General features: G+C 39.8%; 1 protein-coding gene across 3 annotated transcripts in view; it reads left to right on the top strand.

Annotated features, from left to right (window-relative positions):
• Positions 1–24,588, top strand: part of RAPGEF4 (Rap guanine nucleotide exchange factor 4) — a 145,279-nt gene extending 120,691 nt beyond the window's left edge. For 2 of the 3 annotated variants that reach the window (XM_066189927.1, XM_066189925.1), the window contains 8 exons: positions 2,553–2,678; positions 3,144–3,322; positions 9,437–9,527; positions 11,764–11,814; positions 12,447–12,534; positions 12,870–12,934; positions 21,695–21,749; positions 23,318–24,588. In XM_066189927.1, coding sequence (XP_066046024.1) covers positions 2,553–2,678; positions 3,144–3,322; positions 9,437–9,527; positions 11,764–11,814; positions 12,447–12,534; positions 12,870–12,934; positions 21,695–21,749; positions 23,318–23,445 — 783 coding nt within the window. In that variant the 3' untranslated portion in view covers positions 23,446–24,588. The remainder of the gene's footprint in view (positions 1–2,552; positions 2,679–3,143; positions 3,323–9,436; positions 9,528–11,763; positions 11,815–12,446; positions 12,535–12,869; positions 12,935–21,694; positions 21,750–23,317) is intronic. The other variant, XM_066189926.1, reaches the window with a different exon arrangement.
• The last annotated feature ends 268 nt before the right edge of the window (positions 24,589–24,856 follow it).

The raw sequence follows: 24,856 nt of genomic DNA, 5'->3' as shown, positions 1-24,856 counted from the left end.
AAAATCTGAGATAATTCTAAGAAGAATCACAGAGAATATTCCTGGTAGAAAGTCTGTTTTTTTCTTAGGTAGAATTGCTCATAAGTACTTACAGTTTATACAGTCATTCTAGTGATCTCCATGGGGTCTGCTTTTATAGAGTTTGATTTGACTGTACTTTTTGTTCCTTTTATTTCATTAAAAACAAATGTCATTGCCAAGTCATGTCAGCATGAACTCTATTACTCCTAGCCTTGTTTCAGCCTCCTGTATGCTTTTAACAAGCCACTTAGTATGTATGCCTGATTTCTTTTATGGATATGGTAAAATCTATGCTTTGCTGCTGCTTTCAATTTAGTAACCAGGGAATGCACATCCAGCATATATAGTTCCATGCAGAGATACCTCTTGTTCAGCTTATTAAATTCTGGTGTTCCCTTAAGGTTAATTAATCCTGCCAAGTAGATACCCTCATGGGGTATGCTACTGTAAAGCAGGGGTGTTGCATCAGTACAACTGTGCTGGGTACTTATATATGGCTCTGCATTGTCTGTGTGCACATGGCTTTGGCAGCAAATTGTCATGGCTTTCTGTGCCTTTCCCCTGTGCTATTTACCATGCATCAAGTACTGAAAATGATGCGGGGAGCTCTAAGATACAGGGCTGCAATGTGCTACGTTTCATCACCTAGACTGAATTTAGTAAGAATTAGGGAAGTACATTCAGCACCTTAAAAATGATCCTCAGCACTGTATAACAACTTGCAACCCCTTATCAGCTGCATTTTTTCAGAGAGGTGTAAACAAATTGAAAAATGTTACAACCTTACCTGCCTCCCAGTTTAATCCTTTCACATTCCGGTTTCTGGCTGCTTCCTGTTCATAAACATTTATCCACATTACATTTGGCAATTCCCATGTGAAAATTGGTCTGGGTAGATGAATTTTCAGATATGCTGTGAGTCTGCATCTAAGTGCTTCTTTCCTAGCCTTGGAAAATATGTGTTTGTTATGGTAACAGCTGTGTTGTGTTCATTTCCAAATGGGGGGAAAAAAGATGTCTTTCAATCTATAGGCAATTCTCTTTCCGTAGATTTCCACAAGTTAGAATTTTATTTCATATGTTTTCATAAACTAAAGAAGTTTTGTGTTTGTGCAAATCCCAATTCAAAGCAGTCTGCATTATTTTGTAAGATAATGGCTGCCTTGGACTTTTTTAGAGAATACTTTTCTACTATTTTTTTTAAATTATAGATGAAGCTTTTAAGGCAATAATGTTTGTGATTTAGTTTAGTAATTTTTAATTAATTTGTATGATGATGGTAATTGAAAGGAAAGTTTTCCCTAGAGTACAAAGCAAGAATTCATACAGCAATAAAGCTCCTACCCTATGTCTTCCTGAGAAAGTGATTTGATGTATTAATCCAGTCAGACATATTTCTCTTGCTAATATGTTACTCTTCTATAAAAAGGGATTCATTTAGTAGGCTCCGTTTTTCATATCGCAGCATCTAAATATCTTCTGTTACTCTGGCAGACTCCACTGAGTTTGCACTGAGAGAGGGGCCTGTTGACGACTCCGCGCTGCCCCATCATGACGCGTTGACCAAAGGCGGTGGAGCGGGCAGAGCCGTGTGTGAGCTCTGCCGCCCTCTCCTGGGAGCAGGAGCGGTGACCCGCGCCTTCGCGGGCGGCTCTGCCCGTGCTCCACCCTCCAGCGTGCAAGCGGCTTGGCTGGCAGATCTTGGCAGGGCTGGTTCAAACGCTTCGCCCTGATGCGTGCAACAGACGGATCAAATCCGACTTGATCTCAAGCCATGTTTTAATCTCGGTTTAATACTTCACCTGTGTGCCAGATCATAGATCGCATCTCATTTATTGGGTGGCATGGAAGTGCCTTTCAGAAATGCTTTGTACTTGGTTCTTTCTCATAAGAGTGTGTTTACATCATTTTAATTGGGGTACCCAGGAATTTGCAATCAGAATTTGTCCATCAAGTTTGTGTACTGTCAAAGAGAAAGTATGAGGTTTATTTTATTAGTGATCAGAAGATCTTGCAATCACTGGAGATTTCTGAGGCATGCTAGGTGTAATAATTCTTATCATTAGAATCAGGAATATGTAAAAGTATTTGGCTTGTCCTTGGTGGCCTAATTATTTGTGTATGTGAAAAAGGAAACATAAAAGGGTTTTTTTGAGAAACCTATGCTCCTAAACAACCACACATGCTTTAGTTAGCACAATGTGTATTATAGATTCAAGTTTTAGAACAATGTTAAAGGTAACACACTGAGAACAGTCTGGTTTATTTCCTTACAGTGTCTCTCAAGGGCTTTCAGGATTTTCCTGACTATCCTGTGCATACTGGATACTGATTTTGCACAGGGCTTCTCATTTCCTAATAACGTGTCTGTGGTTAAAAGCTAATTTCAGTTTTACTGCAAAGTTCAGTTTTACTGCCAGAAACTTTATTAGGAAAGTGGTCATGCTGCAAAAAAATTAGAAACATTACAGAATGAAAGTCATACGATTTAGCATGTCTGAAATGTTTTTATAATGTTTTCCTGTTTGTAGGCACCATTGCCAGAACAAGAAGGACCATCTACTGGTACAGTAGGAACATTTGAACTGATGAGTTCCAAAGACTTAGCACATCAGATGACAATTTATGACTGGGAGCTCTTCAACTGTGTGCATGAGGTATGAGGAACTATCTAATCAGCAGGTTAGAACCTATTAGAAAGTGTTTAATTGTACAGTGTAGGTTTGTGCATTATTTCCAAAACCATCTCTAAGCTTGATTTTCAAAAATTCTACAATAAAGCCACCTACAAGTTTTGCAAGTATAAGACATTCTTAATTTTATAGGCAAAATAGAAAAATAAAGCTAGATTTCTTCTGGACATGTGCTGCTTGTTGAATTACTTTTATTTCTTTTAAGGTATTAAGCTGTTTATATATAATCCATAGTTACGCTTTTACTATGCCTTAGCTATTGTACTCTGGATTTGTAACCTGAATCCTTGTCATCTATGCAGCTATAAATGTAAACTGCAGAGCACATTTCAGGCTAGATACTTACCTGGTCATTCTTAGCCTCTTTCCTCTGTCCAAGAAATGCAATTTCAAAAAAAAAAAAATTCCAAACTGTTTTCTCTTTCCTAGCTGGAATTGATTTATCACACTTTTGGAAGGCACAATTTTAAAAAGACCACGGCAAATCTGGACTTGTTTTTAAGAAGATTCAATGAAATTCAGTTCTGGGTGGTCACCGAGATTTGTCTTTGCTCTCAACTCAGCAAGCGTGTTCAACTGTTAAAGAAATACATTAAGATAGCAGCCCAGTAAGTATACAATCATATGGGAGCTGGAAGTGGGATTTGGTGTAGTCAATGTGTTTTTATTTTCTCTTTTCAGACAGCCACAGAGAGCAGAGGTTAAAACATTCTGTATTTGGTAATTCTGTCCATTTTCTTATAGGGCTGTATAGAACCTTGTTAATATATATTCTTCTTTCCTGTGCTGCTCTCCATTGCTCCTTGATCTGTGATCTCCTAAGGCCATGTTTACAAATCACATTTGTGAGAAACTATATTTCAGTTCCTTAGGAGAATCTTTCATTTACCCTTCCATACATTAGCAAATATTAGTACGTGAATTAGTAAATATTAACCAAATTGAGCCTAATTTTCCTGAGAACAGAAATGTTTCTGTTGCTGCTCAGGACAGCAGTTCTCAGAATTGCCCCGAGTAGGAAAACCAAGAGGGGAGAGTAAAGAGATGTAGCATGGAGATGGTGACACACATGTTACTTTCATTCTGTTTGGGATTTGCAGCAAGTTTTCTGATGATACAAAGTGCAGGGTCCTGCACCTGGGGAAGAGCAAACCCAAGTAGCAGCACAGACTGGAGGCTGACCTACTAAGGAGCATCTCTGCAGAGAAGGACTAGGACTGTTGGTAGATGACAAGGTGACCATAAGCTGGCAGTGGGCCCTGGGAGCTGGGGGGCCAGTGGGATCCTGGGTGTATCGAGAAGAGTGTGGCCAGCAGGTCAAGGGAGGTCTTCCTCCCCCTCTATTCAGCCCTGGTGAGGTCACATCTGGAATACTGTGCCCAGCTCTGGGCTCCTCAGCACAAGAGAGACAAGGAGCTACTGGAAAGGGTCCGGTGGGGGGTCCACAGAGGTGATATGGGGTCCGGAGCATCTCATAGGAGCAGAGCCTGCAAGAGCAGGGCCTGTTCAGTCTAGAAAAAAGTAGACTGAGAGGAGATCTCATCCATACACATTCAAATATCTTGAAGAGTGGTGCCAAGAGAATAGTTCCATACCCTTTTCAGTGGTGCCCAGTGACAGGATGAGGAGCAAGGGCCTTAAACTAAAACACAAGGACTTTCACCTCAGCATGAGGAATAAATTTGTGCTGAGTGTGGAAGAGCACTGGAACAGGCTGCCCAGGGAGTTCACGGTGTCTCCCTGTCCATAGAGACACTCAAAACCCACCTGGACACATTCCTGTGTCACCTGGTCCAGGTGACCCTGCCTTGGCAGCGGGGTAGGACTGGATGATCTCCAGAGATCCCCTCCAACCCTAACGATTCTGTGATTCTGTGATTTTTTTCAAATACTTTTGGTTTAAAATGCAAAATACGAGTGTCCTCTTTTGTTGCTAACTGCTGGGTCTGAGGTTGGATAGCAGGCATTCTTTCTGTCTTCCTTTACTCCTATCCAAATTTAAACTGTTTGGAACCTGCATGCCAGAGATGTCAGCCTTGACTCCCTAAAGTCAAGAGTAGGGCAGTGACTAACTTCAGAGGGAGCAGGGGTACATGCATGCCCTGCATAGGTACAGATTTTTATCATTGTTATACTCACCCTCCCTTTCCAGCTCATGGTGTATTTATTGCATTCATCGCTGTCTGAAAAACAGTTTGATGAGGTTTGTAGTGTTTGTCTACAGCGCTGGGCATTGTAACTAGAAGCCTTTAGGCAGTCCTACCAACAGAGATGTTGTTACTTGCAGTTGAACCAAGGTTTTAACTTTTTACATCATTAAATGGAGTTGTGTGAAGGAAGAGATTACTCTTGCTGCTGTCATGCTGCCTTCCTCCCAGTTAGTAATTGCACATAGCTGAAGTCTGTGTTCACATCAAAACCTGGGATCAGTGTGGCTCCTTCCTCCAGGACACCCTGCTCTGCAAGTACCAGCTTCCTTCTGGGAGCTGCTTTGCGCCCTGCGGTTGGATTACGGTTGGTCAAAGCTGAAGATTTTAAAAATCTGGTGGCGGGCATGCAGGATCAGTTTTATATTTAGAACAGGGGACAGAATTTACCTCTTTAGTTTCTAAAAATACACCACATATTCCATTATCTCACTGCACAGCACAGGAGTGGGAAGCAGCTGCCGGCCTGGCGGGTTGTGCCCAGGAGAGGGCAGTGGCACCCACAGAGACATCGGGGTCTTTCCTAATTTCAGGCATGAAATGGGAGAATGTTGAAATGTTGTCATTAAGACACAATAGTAATTTCCATAAACACTTGAAATCAAGTATCCTAAAAATTACAGTCAAATATCTCCTTAATAAACTGCTCCAGCCTGCGAGTTCTCGGAGTCATGGGTTTAATCTTGTGCTATTTACAACAGCCTGACAACCTCTTGTTTACTTCCATGTTTCTGGTATCACTACAATGCTAAAAATAAATAGCTAAAAGCGGTCTGCTCTGCTGGGTCCTCTTTGTCTCCTAAAAGCAGAGAAATCTGAAGCACAAGATTTTCCTCTGTACAAACCAAGAAGGCAGGTTTAATTCCAGCCTCTGGAAAGGCGCTTGGGAAGTTTTGCCAGGCTGCTGCCCTCTGTGCAGTGCTGCCATGGTAACAGCTGCTACACATGCACTAAAACAAACACAAAGTGCACCGAAGTTAGAGAGGAGAAAAAGCCCAGACCTTGAAGCAATATCTTTGAGGAAGTTTTGCCTGTGAAGATCCTTGAGACCTAATGAGAACTTTACCCTACCTAGAAGTACTAGACTCATTAGAAGAGTGTTCAGGGAGAACAGCTCAGTGCTGCACTATTAATCTTAGGCATGACTGGTGGTAACGAGATGCCTTGCACGTACTCATTTTCAAAGATAACTGCTACTGAGAAGCTTTTTTCAGTTCTGTGGCTTGAGGTGTAGATATCATTGCAGAAGGCACATCATTTTGTGTCTGCCGCCCCATGCACCCTTGATGTGTGCTCCCAGTCTGTGCAGGCAAGCGCAGGGCCAAGTGCTGGCTCCAAGTGCTGTGCACATGTGCTTTCAGTTCCAGGAGCCAGTGTCACTTTAGCATCTGCTGTAAAAGGATGTAGGGGTTACCAGGTTCATCTCTTTTCTCCAACTATTGTAGGAATAAACTTTCAAACAAAGGGAAGAAGTGAACTATATTTCTAACTGTGAGTTCTTCCCATATTAATTGTATAGGAAAGGCCTTCTGGGATGTGCTTGAACATACTCTTGTGTATATCTGCAAATGCAGTTTGTGTGTATTTCCTCTTTGCAGATATATCCACAGGCTATTTAGAAGCCTTCTTGTATATCACTGTACTCAGACACTTTCATTCAGTTTTTGAAAATCATTCTTTCTATACATGTGCATATGTTGTAAGCCCAAGGGACCTGTGAGAAATTTCTGAAGTGTGTGTGTTTATAGAGAAAATGTCAAGATGAATATGCTTGTGTAAGTACCAAGAGATTTTAACCATGTACACATTTGTTTTGGAGACCAAAGTGTGTGTGTGTGTGCGTGCATGTTTGCTATTCATCTAACAGGAAGATTTTTCTGGTACAGTCCATTCTGTGAGGCAGAGGGACCTCTGCTCTCAGGGGGTGGATTGTAGTGCTTTAGAGGATCCACTTTTTGACATTTTACATGTAGTTTATATGCAGTAGAGCCATGCAGTACTGTTTCTAGTGCCTTACAGGGCACAGGTTCCTTTTTCTGGACCTGAGCTATTTATTGTAGACCCTGTAGAATTTATAGAATATCTAAGTAGAACATCATGTATCTAGATAGATTTTAACTGGGACTTTGTCAAACTGTATTGCTTAACAGGGTATTTAGCAAAACATTTCCTTTCTAATATGAAGATAGATTCAAATTAAATATTGCAGATACAGTTGCAATAATGCACAGGTTTGTGCATTATTTCCAAAACCTCCTCTAAGCTTGATTTTCAAAAATTCTACAATAAAGCCACCTACGAGTTTTGCAAGTATAAGACATTCTTAATTTTATAGGCAAAATAGAAAAATAAAGTTAGACTTCTTCTGAACATGTGCTGCTTGTTGAATTACTTTTGTTTCTTTTAAGGTATTAAGCTGTTTATATACAAAGCTGCCTACTTTGTTTGAGCACTGTGTGCTGTGTGTTACTAATTATTTTACCCTGCCATAATTTATTCCTAATCCTGTGATGGGCTGTGGACAGAAATCCCTTTATGGATTTACTTGTGCCTAGGGAAGAGGTTATCACTGACAGCCTATCCTGTCTGCTCTTCATATCTCTCCTCAGATCCACTAATGAGGCACTCCCTGACCTGGACTAGTAGATTTAAATTGGTGTAGCTTTAGCATTTCAGTTTATTCTTTCTAGCCTTGCTCACTGTTGCTCATCTGATCTGGGAGAATTTGTACAAGCAGCTCTGCCAGAAGATCTGAATGGGCAGCAATCTCCCAACAGACCACTATATGGGAGAGATCATTTATTCACATTCTCAGTGTTCACACAATGCAGACACAAGTGAGACCAAGATCTAAAGGACTCACCCACTCAATACATCCAAGTCTGGTCAAATGGAGGTACAGAAAGAATACAGTGGTGTGGATGACGGATGATGGAGAATAGGATGATGTGGCAATTATGGAGTCAGATAGTGGGATGAGATGATTGTACTAATTTTGTCTGAAGCTAAGGATACCTCAGAGGAGCTTCTGTTCTCTGATCGTCTTTGTGGCCCTCCTTTGCACTCACTCCAGCAGATCCACGTCCTTCATATGTTGGAGTCCCAGAGCTGGACACACAGCTCTGCAGTTGGGGTCTCACAAGAACAGGGTGTGGAGTCACCTCCCTTGACCTGCTCGCTGTGATGCTTTTGATGCAGCCCAGGGCATGGTTGGCTTTTGGGGCTGCAAGCACATATTATCAGCTCATGTAAGATTCTTGTCCACCAGCACCCTCAAGTACTTCTCCCCAGGGCTGCTCTCAATCCATTCTTTACCCAGCCTATGTTGGTGCTTGGGGTTGCTCTGACTCAGGTGCAGGACCTTGTTGAATTTCATGAGGTTCACACATTCCCACCTCTCAAGCCTGTCAAAGTCTCTCTGGATGGCATCTCTTCTCTCCAGCGTGTTAACTGCCTCACACAGCTTGGTGTCATCAGCAGACCTGCTGAGGGTGCACTCAAATCCTTTGTCCATGACACTGACAGAGATGTTAAACTTCAACAGCCTCACTTAATACCAGCCTCTAAGGAAAGCCACTCACAGCTGAAGAAACAGAGACTGAGGTGCTGAAATTGGATATTGGCACATCAGTTGAGAAAAGAGATTATTTGCAAAAACCCAGTGAAACTCAGTTTTGCGAGGGTTTTTTGATAGGCTTTGTTCTATCTTTTCCCTTCCTGTTGAGTCAGTGAGCCACGGATGCAGACCCAGCTGAGCAGTTGTGTCAACTATGCCCAGCAGATTGTATCTACTCTTTCGTATGGCATGTCAGATCTTCCATAGTAGTCAATTACATGTTCCAGTTTTTCCTGACTGATAGCAAAATCCTGCGTTGCATTAGAGATGGAGTATGACCTGGAGCTCCTTTTGCCCAGGACCTCTTTAATGATGCTGGTAACAAATGGCAGTTCTTTTCCTGAAACATATTAGAAGTCCCAGAATCTCTTAAGTAATAGAAATCTTATACTGCAGGAGAGGACACGGGCATGGGGCATCTCTAGACTGCTGGTCTTCTTCCCTTAAAAAGACTCAGTGGCCCCATAAACTGCAATGAAGATTGCCTAAGGAGAGCTTCAAGCATTCATTAGCTGTTCAGAAGCTGTCAGCAAGTTCTGCAGCAAATGAGGTTATAAACAGTTGTTTACACTGTTTCTGGTATCCCTTGGGGCTGAATTGAGCCCAGTTTCAGGGCTGTGTTTCTGGGTGGGGAATTGCTTCAAAGACTAGACATTCTTGCAGAAGCTGCCACGCAGTGAAGTAAAAGAAGGGAAGTAATTTTAGGAGGGAAGGGAAAGAAGTTTCCAGAGTGGGGTGGAGTCTAACACATTGGTGAAGAGGTGTCTGCGGCCATGTTTGCCAGAACTGCCTAAATTCAGTCACTTGTAAGCTAAATGCCTGGTTTCAGCTCTCAAGGTTGTCATAAGTACTGCTCTGTCTGATATATATAACTTAAAACCTGGTGCTTTGTGTTTCAGCTGTAAAGAATACAAAAATCTGAATTCCTTTTTTGCTATTATTATGGGACTGAGTAATGTTGCTGTGAGCCGTCTCTCATTAACGTGGGAGGTAAGTCTTGGCTAAAATCCTGTTCCAGGAAGCTTGATGGGGATTTGTGCTTTTAGTTAGCAAAAACCTGAATTAGGCCTTTATTATTGCTAAAGCTAGATCTGCGAATTCAGCTCCTGACCATAAGCCTTAGCTAAAGCTGACAGTACTTACTAGTAAGGCAGCATACTACGCCCATGGACGTGCTGAATACTCACAGGAGTTAACGAGTAACCACGGCGGCTCCTGTTGCTGAGCTGAAGTGCCCAACAGGATGAGCAAGCTAGCCAGCTAACCTCTTAGATCAGCCCATCCTCTGTGTGCCTTTACTTTACTCGTGCTTCAGTGAGATCATTCCACTGATCATTCTCTTAAATTCATCCTCTGTTTATGCATATTATTTTCTGATCTCCACAGGTACTCTCTTGCCCTGTTAAAACGTGGGTTTGTCCTAACCAGTTCTGGTTTTCTCTCTGACATGCATTTCCATGCTTACTGTCAGTTTGGTCCTCATTCTCAGAGCTTCCACCCTTTTCTGTGGTTTTGCTCTTTTGTATATGAGTGTATAAAAAGGGTGCAGTGTCCAGCACAGTGTAATCACTGAGAACATACCGGTTATCAAAAGTAGTACAGCTTCAAATGTGCATGTATTTTGTTGATTAGAAATTTAAAATAATTAGCATGACTGAGGTTATTGATGCAACTGAGAGCAAAATTTGAACACCTTTAAAAATGTGCTCTAAACCAGGAGATCAGACTAACACGTCTGGGAGTACACCAGTCCTGTTTTCAAAAGTACATGTGTTATATACAATCAGTGCTACAGGCAAAGATTGTCAGGTTCTCAAAATAATGACCCTTCGTTTGTAGCTACTAAGAGGAGTTGGGAGAGCTGAGACAGTACAGGACTAGAGAAGAAGGAATTAATGAATATACTATATACAGCAATCTAAAATAGGCACCAGTTCTGAGCTGGGGGGGGGGGGGGGAGGCACAGATAATTTTTACATGTGGAGGATTAACTTGAGATCAAGGAAATGTTATCACACTCTGGTTCTGTAGAGCAGTTGGTTTATCAAGAAACCCGCAATTTGATTTTTCACCAGGTATATACAGAAAATACTTAAAGACAACCATACCAAGACCTGATTTTTTCTGTATTATCATGCATTTACATTAGTTGCATGCAGAAATTAGATATTTGCAGGTGCAAATGTCCAATTATACCACTTACTTCACAAATACCTAATCTGCATGCATATGCAAACTAGGCACGCAGTTGTTGACACACATCATTAAAAATTAGGCCCTTGCTGTGGCACAGTGTAAATAGCTTGCTAGGGTACACACTCTAAATGTAAAAGGTATTTCAAAAAATCATTTCCACACTATAAAGTCTCTGTTAATTTTTAATGTTATCCACTGCTAGTAGTAGTCTGAAAAATTCAGCAAACACAGAGAAATTTCTTACAAAAAAACCCCTGACATATTCTGATCGCACATGAAAAATTACAGTGATCTCTGAAGCCAATTTATAACATACCTTATAGTCTTTACAGTAAAGTTATTCAACCTGTATAACATAATATGCGTGAGGGGGAAAGAAAGAGTTTAGTAAAGCCCATCTCATCTCAATCATTGCACGATCAACTGACAATTATTTATTTGTGTAGGTATGGTAGACTGAAAAAATACTCATTAATTTGTACCCCAGAAAGTGAGAGAGGACCTTTGCTGCTGAGCATGTCAAGAATTTTACCAATAAATGCATCAGCATGAGCAAGAAAACCTCCTGGAAATGCCCTGGCATGGATATGAATGTTTGCAGGGGCAGTTCATCATAGGTGTGAATAATTAAGCTGATCTGCCCTGCCCCTACACAAGCTGTGTTTAAATTATATTTTCAGATAAGCTATAATCAAGAATGTCCTGAAAGCATTCACATGAATTTTCCCTTACATTCTGAATTCAGTGATTGCAATGTGAGCCAAACAAAAATCTGAATCTAAACATCCCAAAGGACTAAATTCAAGTCGGGGTTTAAATCAGGATCCAGGTTTCATGGCTGGTCCCGTCTCTATTTTTAATCTGGTTGCTAGGAAACGTTGTATTTTAGATTAGCACATTGTTAGAAATATCTGGCAAAAAAAGAGCACTTTCCTGACTTAGGGCGTTGTAGAAGGAACTAGCATGTACAGTAAAATTACCGCACTGATCAGATTTAATTAAGGTTTGCTATTTTTGTTTTTATTAACAGAAACTCCCAAGCAAGTTCAAGAAGATCTATGCAGAGTTTGAAAGCTTAATGGTGAATAGCAATAGATCCCTTATTCTATGCACAATCTGAGATAATTCAGTTTCTGATTTGAATTCCTTGATTCAGAACATTTTATATGTCCTTGTTTGACTTTAAGAAGTTTATGATCCCATTTTAGAGCTGCTAAAACAAGTATGTATGACTAATAAATTATACTCTTAGGAACCTACTGTGAGAGAACTTATGTACCACTCAAAGTTAATCTGGGAACTCAGAAAAGCTTTGTCACATGTTTTCCAATAGTACATATGGGAAATTCTATTTTTCAACCTGGATTTTTCCAGGCAATACATTTTAATGCTACGACATATGCAAAACTGGATCTGCAGCTGTAAGGGGGGAGGAAAATGTGAGGTTTCTTTTATGAAGAATATTTTTGTAATCGTATCTTACCTCGCTGTTTGGCATGAAAAAATGTTTGTGTTTAGTGGCTGCATTCTCACCATGTAACCAGTCTGGGAGAGTGATAAAAGGTGTCTGAATTTGCAGATGCACTTTTAAAATCACAGGAAAAAAAGAATGTTTTTAATAAATGCCATGACGTCTAAATGAATGCATATATAGTGTCTTGATACATATAATAATACATATTAGTAATTATTTGATTTCTCTTTTTTTCTAAGGATCCATCGAGAAACCATAGGGCCTACAGACTAACTGTAGCTAAATTGGACCCTCCAATAATTCCTTTCATGCCGCTGCTTATAAAAGGTAAGCTTGGATGTTTCCAGAATTATTAACTTGAAAGCTATTTGTCAGATATTTGAAGGATAAGAGTAGCAGCAAGAAAAAGCAAAAATCAATCTCAGTGTGAGGTATGATCTTTTTCTGTTATGAAAAGCACGACACAGAGACAAGAAAAACTGCTTTTGTACATCTGAATATCATACCTCAATTTTATTAGTTTCAGAAATGCTGCAAATTAAAACCTAAATGTTTCACTTTTACAGCTGCTACGATTTTTGTAAGGGTAGATAAAACATTCTGCTGTTTTGCATGGCCATGATTCAGAAATGGGCTTTTATGTGTCTTTTATTTCTATACAGACATGACGTTTACTCATGAGGGAAACAAGACATTCACTGACAATCTAGTAAACTTCGAAAAAATGGTATGTATGACATATATAAAAGAAAACTTAAAAAGACCTCCTTATTAACCCCTTCAAGAGTGAACTTCTCAACAGTGACATCCAGGGCTGGAGAAAACAAAGGCAGGAGCAAGACCTGGCAAAAATAGCCTGCATTGTACACAGAGCTTGGGGCCTCTGGTTTTCTGGAAAACCTCACAGAGGTGGAGGATAAACTGCCCACTGAGCCATGCACAGCCAAAATGTTTTCCTAGGAGAGGGAGCATCAGGGACCGGAAGCAGAGCTGTTGGAGACACTTTTAACAGCCAGTTTGGGACCAACTTGGGATTTTAACTGCTGTTCCTTCAAACAGGCCTGAACTGCCTCAAGCTCGGATAGTTCTGCATAGCTCCTTGGAGAATGAAAGAGGCATTGAAAAGACTTTGCACAACATCTTATTTTCTTCTTTCCTTTGACAGATGAAAAGAGGTGTCTGTGGCTGGATTGCTTTCATACTGGAAAGGGGAATGAATCAATGATAAAAGGCTAGAGTATGCTCAAATTTGATATAAGTCCTGCACCTAAGCTGTTACCATTTCAAACACTTTTGTCAAAACCTTCAGGCAGGCAACTTTCCATTGCAGAAGTCTCAACTGAAACTTGAGTTTCTCAGCAGTGAGAAGACATTTTCTTGGTTGCTAAGGCCATGTTCCTCATTCATGTGGTTAATGATATATCTGAGAACCTTTGTTAGCCAAACCCAGCCATGGCATCTTCACAGCAAAAGCAAACCTGACTTAGTGCTCTGGCAATAAATTGTAGAATCACAGAATCACTAAGATTGGAAAAAGCCCTCCAAGATCCCTGAGTCCAGCTGTTATCCCAGCACCACTGAGTTCTCCAGTAAACCTTGTCCCTGAGTGCCATATCCACATGCTCTATGAACACATCAGGCATGGTGATTCCACCCCTCTCCTGGGTAGCCTGTTCCAATGCCCGACCGCCTTTAAAGTGAAGAAATTTTTTCTCACATCCAATGTAAAGCTCCTCTGGCACAACTTGGGGCTGTTTCCTCTCAGCCATTCAGTAGCCATGTTAGCCATATTTCCTCTGGCACCTATATGAGCTGGTTCTTAGTAATACAGTAAATAATCAGAACCATTCCATTCCACTGGAGTTACATAACTCCAGTTCTTTCCACTGCACTGTGGAGGCGTTTGTCTGACCCTCTGAGCACTGATAACTGCAGAGGGAAAAAAAAAAAAAGAAAAAAAGAAAAAAAAACTTCACAGAAAAGTGATTGTCACTCTTAAATGAATTCTCTTAGATTTTAATCTGTAGCTCCAGGACAGTCTCTGTCGTCGGGTGAAAATATCCCTGTACTAAGATGAGACATTTTGTAAGTAAATGGCAGTGCTAATGCCTGAGTAAGGGCCTGACCTCACTTTGCAATAATGATGTTCTGTAATTGCCTATGCAGACTGTGTTGCCATCTCCTTCCAATAGCCTTGAGCCTTCTACCTGCAGAAAAGGGCTCTTTCTGGACTGCCTGTTCTAATTAGGTATAGATATAACAGTATAGGTAGTAAATACTTTGGGGACCACAAAAGGATCTCAGACTTGGTTGGAACTCCTCCTAACGAGAAGGGGTGGCAGCTGCATTGCTAAAGCCATGGATCTGTGGCTGGCTCCGACATCTGCACCTCACTTGGCCTCCTGAGCCAGAAGAACCAGTACATCCACTGGCCTCAGAGCTCTGTGCTTCAAGCTCTTTATGCCTGATTTTGTGAAAAAGCCATTACAGGAGGGAGGAGCTCTCCTGTAAGCACCTCACACAGACAGAAATTCAACACAGGCTTGTCATGTAAGAATAGTTCTGCACTACTCTGTACCACATTTTGGCACTCCAAAGGCCAAGAATTAATTTTACAGCAGCTTGAACTGATCTATAGCTAGGTTGCTGCAGGTCTGCCTGCTAGTCTGCTCGTTGTCTTATCTTCAAAAGAATGTTACCCCCAGAAAAGGAGTTTACTAGTAGCACCTAAAAGTTTTAAATAATACTTTACGCTGCAGGAATGTAGTATCAGTAATCTGAGTTTTGATCATTTTCTTTAGGAGAGGAATGTGAAGATGAGTTAGTGTATTTTTGATGCTGCATATTTTTTAAGGAATCAGTATTCTGTCTCATGTTCCTCAACTCACGAGAAAGGGAAATGTTCTCCTTTCTTAGTATTCTAAGCCTTTCTTTGGTTGGAACTCCACCTAAAAGCTCACTCTGCTTTTTCTCCAGGCCATACTACACATATATCTTTTGTATTTTTATTGTTCTTCACTAGCTCTTCTGCATGCTTCTGTGGTGCTTTTACTGCCTCTCTCAACCCATCGCTGTTCAGAGCAACCTGTATTCAAATTCCACCCACATAATTCATTCAAAACTACGGTGGACCTGGCAGTTTTTAGCTTTTTGCATGTGTCATCAGGTCAAGCAGAGAAGAAAAGCCTACTGTTAAACCTCAGTCGCTGCCGCCTACTTTTGTTAAACTTAAAACTGTCGTATCCACACATAATTGCCAGATATTAAACTGTAAAGACAAGACCACTCAGCCAGATAACTCTCAGATAAATTCTCCTCTCTTTTAAATAAGTATAAACCCAAGGTGTTTTTGTGATGTTACTCTGCCACTTTCAGGAGAAAAGTAGAAACCTGATTTTCTCACAGGAATCGTGTCCTTCCTTTATTGTTTCTGTCTGTTCTGCTGCATGATTGTGTCATAAGCAGATGGAGATTCCTTAGAGTATTGCTGGGAGCCACTCTTACTGACGTTTCTGAAACGTCTTGGTTCTTTGGAAGATTGTTTCCTTTTATGTTTGCTGAAGTTTATGAATAAAAATATCTGGGTAGTTGCCACTGGTGGTGCCACTTGCCATTGGAGGAGGTGGGTCCCTTCGACTCTCATGTAAGCACAATGATGAAACTGAGAACAGCCTCTGGCATTGTGTCTGCATTCTCACCACAGAGCTCCGATCCCGACAGCTGATGTGCTGCTGACAACTTTATTCCTGTAACTGGCAGCCAAAAGTAGAAGTTTGAGGCATCTCCTCAGCTGAAACAGCTTCCTTTAAATCTTTTCTGTTTTGCGATGTTTCTGTTATTATTTATATTAAATGGTGCATCTTAAAACATGCAGGAGCTGTCAGGCAGTGTCTGAGCCAGGAGCTCCCTGAGTGCCAGAAACAGCAAGGCCTGATTTCCTAAATATTTGTGTTTCGTGTCTGCTTGAGCCCTGCTCAGATCTCTCCTCGTGGCTGGGGCATGTGTTGTTTCTTCATGGCTGGGGAATTCTGTGTGAATAGGCTTTTGTCATAACATAGGAACTTGCTCTACAGCCTTTTTCCTGAAGGAGACAAGAGGGCACTTAGACAATCTTTCTCTTGTCCACAGCCATCTGTTTTCACAGAAAATTGGTAGGAGCTTTCTTGTGTTTGAAAACTCTGGGTTCTTTTTTCAAATTGAACAAAATTATCTAGAGAAGGGAAAAACAGACAGATGGTGTTGAACCACATTAGCCTAGTCTTTTTTAGCAACTGAAGCTAACAAAGAAAAAGACTCAGTCAATTTTTTTCCTGCTAGGCTTTCCTATATATTGATTTTTTCAGTGGTGGAGTGACTGAACTGTGGTATTGGCAGTAGTAGGGGACATCACTCTGCAGAGCATTGCTGAGCTTTACCTGCTGCTATCTGTGTGACTGCCTGCTCTTTCTTCCCCGTCACTGTCTCCTGATCCCCACAGATGCCTTATCTGGAGGAGGCTGGGAGGAGTGGGAGGACAGGGACACCTAGCCAGGGAAGAGAGTAACCACGTGTGGCAAAGCCACAGCTATGGGTAAAGAGAGAGGTTTGTAAACAGACCCATTTGGTTTGCACAAGATGTGGGTAAACAGTACTGAACATGTCAGTAATAGTCAATGCTCTTATTCTTTGTATTTGCACTGTATTTGTGCTTTTCACTCATGCCATTGCATGAAGCCTTAAAATCCAGCCTGGAAAATGCTTTTTATACATTTGTCAATAAGTACACAAAGTCTTCAAGTAGTCTTCAGTGGCAAACAAAACATGGTTGCAGAGAGGTATTGACGGTCTTTTACTTACCTCACTGCACGAAGCTGATGGGGAGAGGTTGCGAGCCGTTTCCACCATGGTGTTGCTCAGATATACATTCTAGTTTGGCATATATGCCGTGACACCAACCCACCTGCATCTCTCCTCTCCTGGTGAGTTGGCAGTACCTGTAAGTGTTGGCACACCTGTAAGTGTGCCATTAGAAAACTCATCTGTGTAATAACTGAAGATGTATTTGTTACAGAGGAGCAAAACTTGTAAAGCTTTTTAAATACTATAGTTTTAGTTTGGCAGGTGGGGAACATTTTGAGAGCTGCAAGTACGTAGAAAATGCAAAGATGACAGGAGGCTGCAAACACAGTTAGTTTGTGATCTAGAATGATTCTCTTCTCAGGTGAAGGCAAGCACCCAAATAGCACCAGTAGCAATAGTTCCTGTAAACTCTGTATGAGTTAGCAGATAGAGGATAACCTGCAGCACATGGCAGTGTACACCATTAAAGTGACACTGTTTTTATAACGATATATTTAGAAAAAATTTACAAGTGCTTTCCTAGAATTAGGTCTTGGTAGGGAAAGAAGAGAGGAAAGTGAGGAAAGTACTGAGCATGACTCTCCTTAGGAGCAGGCAGTATTTCATACTCTTGACCACTTACTGATTTCCTTTGTTTCAAATCTCAGCTGCACAATTGCACTCTTAACTGCCAGTACAGAATTTTGTATTCATAGACAAAAGGAAGATGTAGTTATTTGGGAACTTCATCAGCGCCATTTCTCAAATCATCAGAGAGCCTGAACAGAGATTAATTTCTGTGGCACCTTCTCTGTATGACATTACCCAGCATTATCTCAGGAATAACACCTGTAGAGGGAGCAGAAGTCAGGAAAAAGCTCTGAAAGTGCTGACCTGCCATGGCAGCACAAGATAGTGCCATGGTGCTGACCACTGATGCTTCTTTTTGTCAAGCCTCTTCACCCTTCAGGTATGAAAAGAGGATTAGAGAATTTGTGCATATTTGTTTTCAGGTTTTGTGGAGATGAACAAAAGGGAATTCACACTCTTATCCATATGCAAAAAAAGGGGGCATTCTTTAATTTTTGGAACATAAAGATTATGCAAAAAGTGTGTGACTAAAGCCCTTAGTAATTTTCAATGGCATATATGAATATTTATAATATTTAGCAACCTGGGTTTGGAGTGGATTAGAAGATAATGTGCTGGCCTGCTGCCACAATTCCAGACTGTAAAACTTGAAAGGGTATTGTTGTGTATACACAGCATGCTGGTAGTAGCCATTACTTGTTATATTATGCAGTTGGTTCTATTTCAGAAAGATCCAAATTTAGGTTTGTATGGCTTTTCGATAGTGGTCTTGCTTAGCACTGCGAGTAAACAGAGATTAATCTTTGCAGGCATTGACTAGAGGTAATCCTCTATTTGAAGAAAAACTGTAAGGCGCAGGCAATTAAACTTCCATCTGAACATTTTTTTCTGTACATGTTGCTAGTTTTCTTGCATCAAAAGAAAACAATCTAACTTATCTGTGAGATTCCGGAAGGGAAATTTAACTTTTGTTTCATAACCTGTTTTTCTGTTCACTTCATGCCTTACAAAGAGGAACTGTTAGGAGTTTAGACATTTTGAGACAGCAGAACAGCACTTGGAAAAAAAAGTAATGTGAAAAACAGGTCTTCAAAGAAATATAATGCTTCAGAATCTACCCACTGGCTTCTGATGCCGTCTTTGGGCCACAGTTTCTCCATTTATTCAGCATTAACACACACTTCCTCATTAGTTTGGATTTCATCATTGCCAGAGTACTTCTGAATGCACAGATTGAATCGCATTATCCTCAGGAAAAGGCAAAGGGATCCCTAAAAATGAAGTCCGTTGTCACACATTGGGACACGAAAGAATGAGGCAGGCAGCCAGAAGGTCAGCAGGAAAGTTCTACGTTTAATTTTCTGACTCCATCTTTTATACAAAATCTTCAGAAGACACAAGATTGGCTACATAGGTTGCCACCTCTTTGACCTCGTTGGTGAAGACCACCATCAGTCACCTTTCTCCTCCCAGAGAAGAAATATGTAAATGAAGATATAATTCTAAAAATATACATTGTTTTCTTGAAGCTGTGTGATAACAAAATGCAAACTGAAATCCAGACAAAGTTAGGGCCACAGTCTTTCAGCCAACTGAAGGAAGCCAGGCAGTTCAGCCTTTAACCAGAAGTCAGACAAGTCCGTTTCCATTTCCATTTTCCTTGCCTAGAAGAGCCGACATAATGGCAAATTTGAAAATAGCAAAAACTTTTTTAAAAACCTTCACTACACACCCATAATTTTTCTTTCAGTACGGTACTGCAGTATGGTATTTATTCTGAATGTTCTTTTTTTGAGAACAAATTTCCTACAAGAGAAAAAAGAGTAAAATTATTCCAAAGAACGATTTTTTTTTGATAAATCTAAGTTTTCACATATGAAGCTAAATAATAATAGCTCCAAAGAGTATTATGAGATGAGGCTTCAAACCTAAACACTTACAGGCATGAAAAATTAGGGTGTGTTTTAACAATCCATCTAGAAAACACATCAAGGAAAACTAGCTATCTTCCTAAAAATGAAGTGTCCTTAGCAAAGCTTCCTTTGAAGCTAGACAGTCTTGAAACTTTATCATGTTGCCTGGTGCAGTTCAACTTTATGATCTCTTCTTGAAAGTTATTGTAGATGAGTATTTTTTGAACTGGTATAAGTCAAAATAGCAGCATCACTTGACAGAGCCAGATATGAAGCCATAGAGGTGTGAAGCAATCATGTTTATATGCTTGTGTTGTTTCGATTTACATTTGATTGGGTTAGACTGAAAAAGCGACACTGTTACATGCAGCGTGTTCCGTCTCAGCCCAGTTATCTTGAGTATTTAAGAGGTTCCGTTGAAGTCAATGGAGTTTATTCACATGTTTAATGCTAAGCACCTGTGAGAATGTTTGCAAGGTAAGTGCCTTAGGAAATCTGCATAGTAATAATGGCTTAAAGAGGTATGAAAATTACCATAAGATAAAATTTACTCTTACTTGAATTATACATGTGACTTTAGGAACAACATAAGCAGATCCATGTCCAGATTCCCTGGATCTTTTGGGAAAGTGTGTTTTGGAATTTACATATTTTAGATTAGTTTCATTTGATAATACACAAGGTGTAATCCACAAACATTTAGTACATGATCAATAGTGTTTCTTACGCCGACCAACCAAACCATTTTTGTATGCTTGACAGTACATGGAAATGTCTGAGATTATGCAGTGTGTGTGTAAGGAATGTCTTACATTGGTGCTTCCCACTTCTGGAATGACAGATTTCACAAACTTATTTCATTTGTAACATTTTCATTTAAGATTATAATTGTGATTTCATTTAAGATTACAATGAATTTAGAGGAGCATATAGCCCAGGCTTTATTGTTCACTAGTAAGAGATATGTAATTCCATTTTGTGAGATCTTATAGACTAACTAGCTTGTTAATCTCACAAAAAATTTCCATAATGTATGAAGCAGCCTGGTGAGAGTGTGCTGTGATAGAAGATGTAGCTGTTTTGGAACACAGATGTTAGAGTCTGATAGGGAATAGCATTACTCTCCTCTACTTTTTCTTAACCTAAGCGAAAGCAACTGAAACAAATGTTGTCCTTATAGCAGGGATTCAATCAAACTATCTAGCTAACTACTGAAGTTTCAGTTTATTTGACGTTATGTAGAACAACTAAATCTGCCCCATACTTGTGGGTGTATTAATTCTGTAGTGCTAATCACAGAAACCAGTTAAAAAATCTACGGTCCAGAACTAATGTTTTGCTTTATGATTTACCTTAATTCCTTTTCTCAAAAACTATTATAAAATAACATCTGATTTATCACAGCAAGTGTATTGATTGAAACTGAATTGAATGAAGTGATGTCTTTTTCGCTGAAGAGGAAGCACAGCCAAGAAGGACTGAAGTGACTTCTGCTTCTTTTTGCTGAATTGTCAGTAGAAGGGTCCACCAAAAGTGAATCCACTTTTCATGTTGAGTTAGATACACTTGTGCAAAGTAACACTGTATAACAGGTCTGTTTATGAAACTTGGCTGCTGGCCACAGTACTGACAGTGGCCTCGCCTGTGAGCTGAGCATTCTGCCAGTGGAATCACCCTCACGTGCTCATTTACACTGTCATCCTCCAGGAGGATTGCATTTTAAACTCAAGTTTATATAAAAGGTGAAAGCTCTTTAATTGCTGAATATATTCTAGAAATGGCCTTGCTGTTAGGAGCTGACGGTCTTTAAATTAACGTGTATATACTCCATGGTATTCCTTTTACTCTTTAATATCGTAAGTTGTTATCAAAGCAATGCACATTGAAAGGGCTGATTTTCATTCTTACTTAGGGCCTTTTACAGCATTCAAGCAAGGGAAAGAGTTCTCTGAGCGCATGTAAATTATACTCATGCTTATTTAAAGCCTGTGTAAATGCAAATCACACCCTATATATGAAAGTATCAGCATAAAAATTATATTTTCATTCATATGACTGCTTTTATTGGCATGTGTCTTCACATTCAGGCACAGTTAGGTGCTTCGTTTAAATGATGATGAAATACAGTGCTTGTTCTCTGATTGCATCCCATCTTTTCCTTCCAGCGCATGATTGCCAACACTGTCAGGACAGTGAAATTCTGCCGAAGCCAATCTTTCAGTAAGTGTATTACAACGTCTGTACCATCGGCATTATCGTCAGTAGCTACAGTAATTACAACTAATTCTGTGTGTACCAGAACTGAAGAGGCTGCTTTCCAGTGATTCTTCCATGTTTGGAGCCTGTGATGTTTCACAGGGCAAAATATCCTTCAGGAAGCTCTGATAAATGCCTTCTCCTCTATTTCTTTTCCATGCATGTGAAAGAGCTAAATATCTGTGAGGTCTCTACCTGTCTGTCAGATTAGAGCCAGTTGAAATTAGCCATTGGATTCAGAAGTGGTTGAAATAAGTCTAGCAGGCAGCAGCACACAGATACTTGCTTGGATAAAGTCTATTTTAATATGAAACCAGTCTGGAGACATGACCTTTATAAATGACATAACTGCGTAAGGTGGTGAATTTAAAACCTGTTAGTCAGTATAATTACCAGAACCTGCTTGAGGTCATGTAAGATGACAGAGCTGTATGGTCAAACAGGCGTCTCTGTGGATCTCGTCCCATCAAGGTGTACTGTCAGTGTCAGTCACATGGGTATTTCCTCAGCACTTCATCCCTTTTGACTCACAGCACCCTTCTTCTTCCTCTTTTTCAAACAACAGAATAAATAATATAAAATGATATTTTATTTAAAAAATAGTTTCTTTCCATATGAATCAAAGCTTAACTGTGGAAGATCTATAGAAGGTTTTGTAGAACTGTAGAAATTAAGAAAGTTTTTTTTTTTCCTCCACAATCCAGGATTTTCTGGCTTTGTGTCTTCAATTTTGATGTGTTAAGTACGGGTGAGACCTCCACATATTTAGAATTGGAAGCAGATTTCCATTATGCATGATATAACAAGATGTCAGTATATAGATCTGCTGAATCTAAATTCCATGCTTTTTGTGTGTGTGTATGTCTAATGTATTGTAGATGCCTCAGTTTAATTTTTTTAGTTGAATTTAAGTTACCAAACACGTATTACATTACACTGTAAGCCGTTCCCTGTGAGGCTGAAGATATTTAGAATTTAACTCTGTAGTATTTCATAAGTGCTGCTGGAGTAGATATAATGTGATTATGTTAAGTAATGTAAACAGGTAGTAAATTCTGAGGCTTGAATGGGGCAGCCACCAAGCACTACATTGTTACAAATGTTTAATACTGAGCTAGAAATGAGAATATTTCATGAAAAGAGTCTTCAATCAATTACATAAATTCACAATAAATTTTGAATCTGTGAAAGTTGCTGGTTCAAAACCAAATGAGCAGTATTAAATTGTACTTGTTAGCTGTATAATTTATAGCTAATGACTGATAAGGTGATGTGTAAAACTGTAACCAAGGGCCATCAATTTTAGTAAATGTAGCCAAGGATGTCCAAGAGAAAAGTTAATTTGTGGGGGTAGTAACCAGAAAGACCGTCAGATATAGAGGAAAGGTTTAAAAGAGAGAAATTTCTAGATATTTCCTTTTTAACTCACCAGGACCTAGTCTTTCCAGTGACAGCTTGTAAGCAGTTGTGCATTTTGTTCAGGCATTTGTCCATTTACATGTATCAATCCTACATCATTTCTCTCTCACCAGATCCTGATGCAGCCCTAACTAATAAAAACCATCAGGATGTTCGGAGCTACGTGCGGCAGTTAAACGTGATTGACAACCAGAGAACTTTATCACAGATGTCTCACCGTCTGGAACCGCGCCGAGCATAAACATTTGAAGCATTGATGAGAAATGATCTTTTATCCTCTCAAGGTCACTTGTTAAGAACTTCACTTTCTCTGCTACTGCACTGCCACTACAGAAATAAGCAAAAACATACTCAAAGGTCTTAGGCAACGCACAATGTACCAGCCTGCTGGAGAACTTTGGCTGAGGAAGAATTTATGCACTGTAGGTGTATGGGTGGCCATGTTGTGAACTGTTAATTCATATTAGAGTGTAGTAAGTGATATCTCATATGGATTAAAAAAAGGGCAAAAGATAAAATAGAATAGTTAGTGGGAAATGCACAAGAACTTAGAACAGTTCTAAGGTAGGTAGTGGGTTCTTCTCCCTAATTAAGAATCTGTTTTTTATGATTTATGCTTCAGGTGAGGACCAAAACTAATCACCAGTTTATCTTGCTCATCTGCTGTTGACCTCAACAGAAGATGGATGTAAGGATCTGATGAAATAATGTAGGTTTAAGAGCAATCCAAGGTATGGTTCCATTCAGAGAAGACTTGAAAATATTTCCATTTTAAATACAACAAATACTAAGAAAAGTTCCTAATCTTAATCATACTATCTACTACTACAAGCAGTGTGGCCATTTCAGAAAACTGACAGAACTGAAAATATTTTGAATGATAAATAGATCAATCAGTGTTTACATTATACTTCTTTTTTTTTAAATTACCAATCAAGTTTTTACAAAATTCAGTTAAAAAGTAAGGTCATCAAAATCAATAGCATTAAAGGTAGCGAAGGACTGGTTCAAAAAGAGCACAATATGCACAAATGGATTTCAAGAGAACATTTTCCTGGACATTAAAATCTTAAACTTCAGCTAGAATTAATCGTGGCTGGTTAACACATTTTCTGGTCTTACGCATTTACAAATATCTTAATTTTCAGCCAATTGTTTGCACTTTCAATAGACTGTAAATAAATGTCAATTCATTATGTTCTAGAATATTTATTTATGTAATAGTTATTGTGCCAAAATAATTCTGGTTTATTTATTTTGTTTAGCATGTTATAAGAGTGCAGCCTTTGTCTTCACACTCTGTGAGCATTTACATGTAGAAGTTGTGTGATCTATCTTTTCTGTAAATAACCTGCAGTACCTTATTAAATGTAATTGCTGGAAAGGTTTAGTCGCTGGCCTTATTTGCACTTTCAGCTTCATTCCTGCATAAATACCAATGCTGCTAATTGGCTGATATATCAAACTTGGCTTGTCATTTGCTGGGCCTCAAACCCGCAGTTGGCCTTCGTGCACCAGGAGATGGACGGTGAGATTAAAGCCAGTCAGATCCGTTTCAGCCACGGGGGATGACAGTCTGGCAGTGATGCAACACCATGGTCTTGTTAGCTCATTTGTTTCTCAGGAGAAAACATTTTAAATTGGAAGGGTTT

Source organism: Chamaea fasciata, unplaced genomic scaffold (assembly GCF_029207755.1).
Source record: "Chamaea fasciata isolate MVZ Bird 193981 ecotype frontalis unplaced genomic scaffold, bChaFas1.0.hap1 SCAF_8, whole genome shotgun sequence".
In the NCBI taxonomy this organism is placed as follows: Eukaryota; Metazoa; Chordata; class Aves; order Passeriformes; family Sylviidae; genus Chamaea; species Chamaea fasciata.
This window is presented reverse-complemented; position numbering and strand designations above follow the sequence as displayed.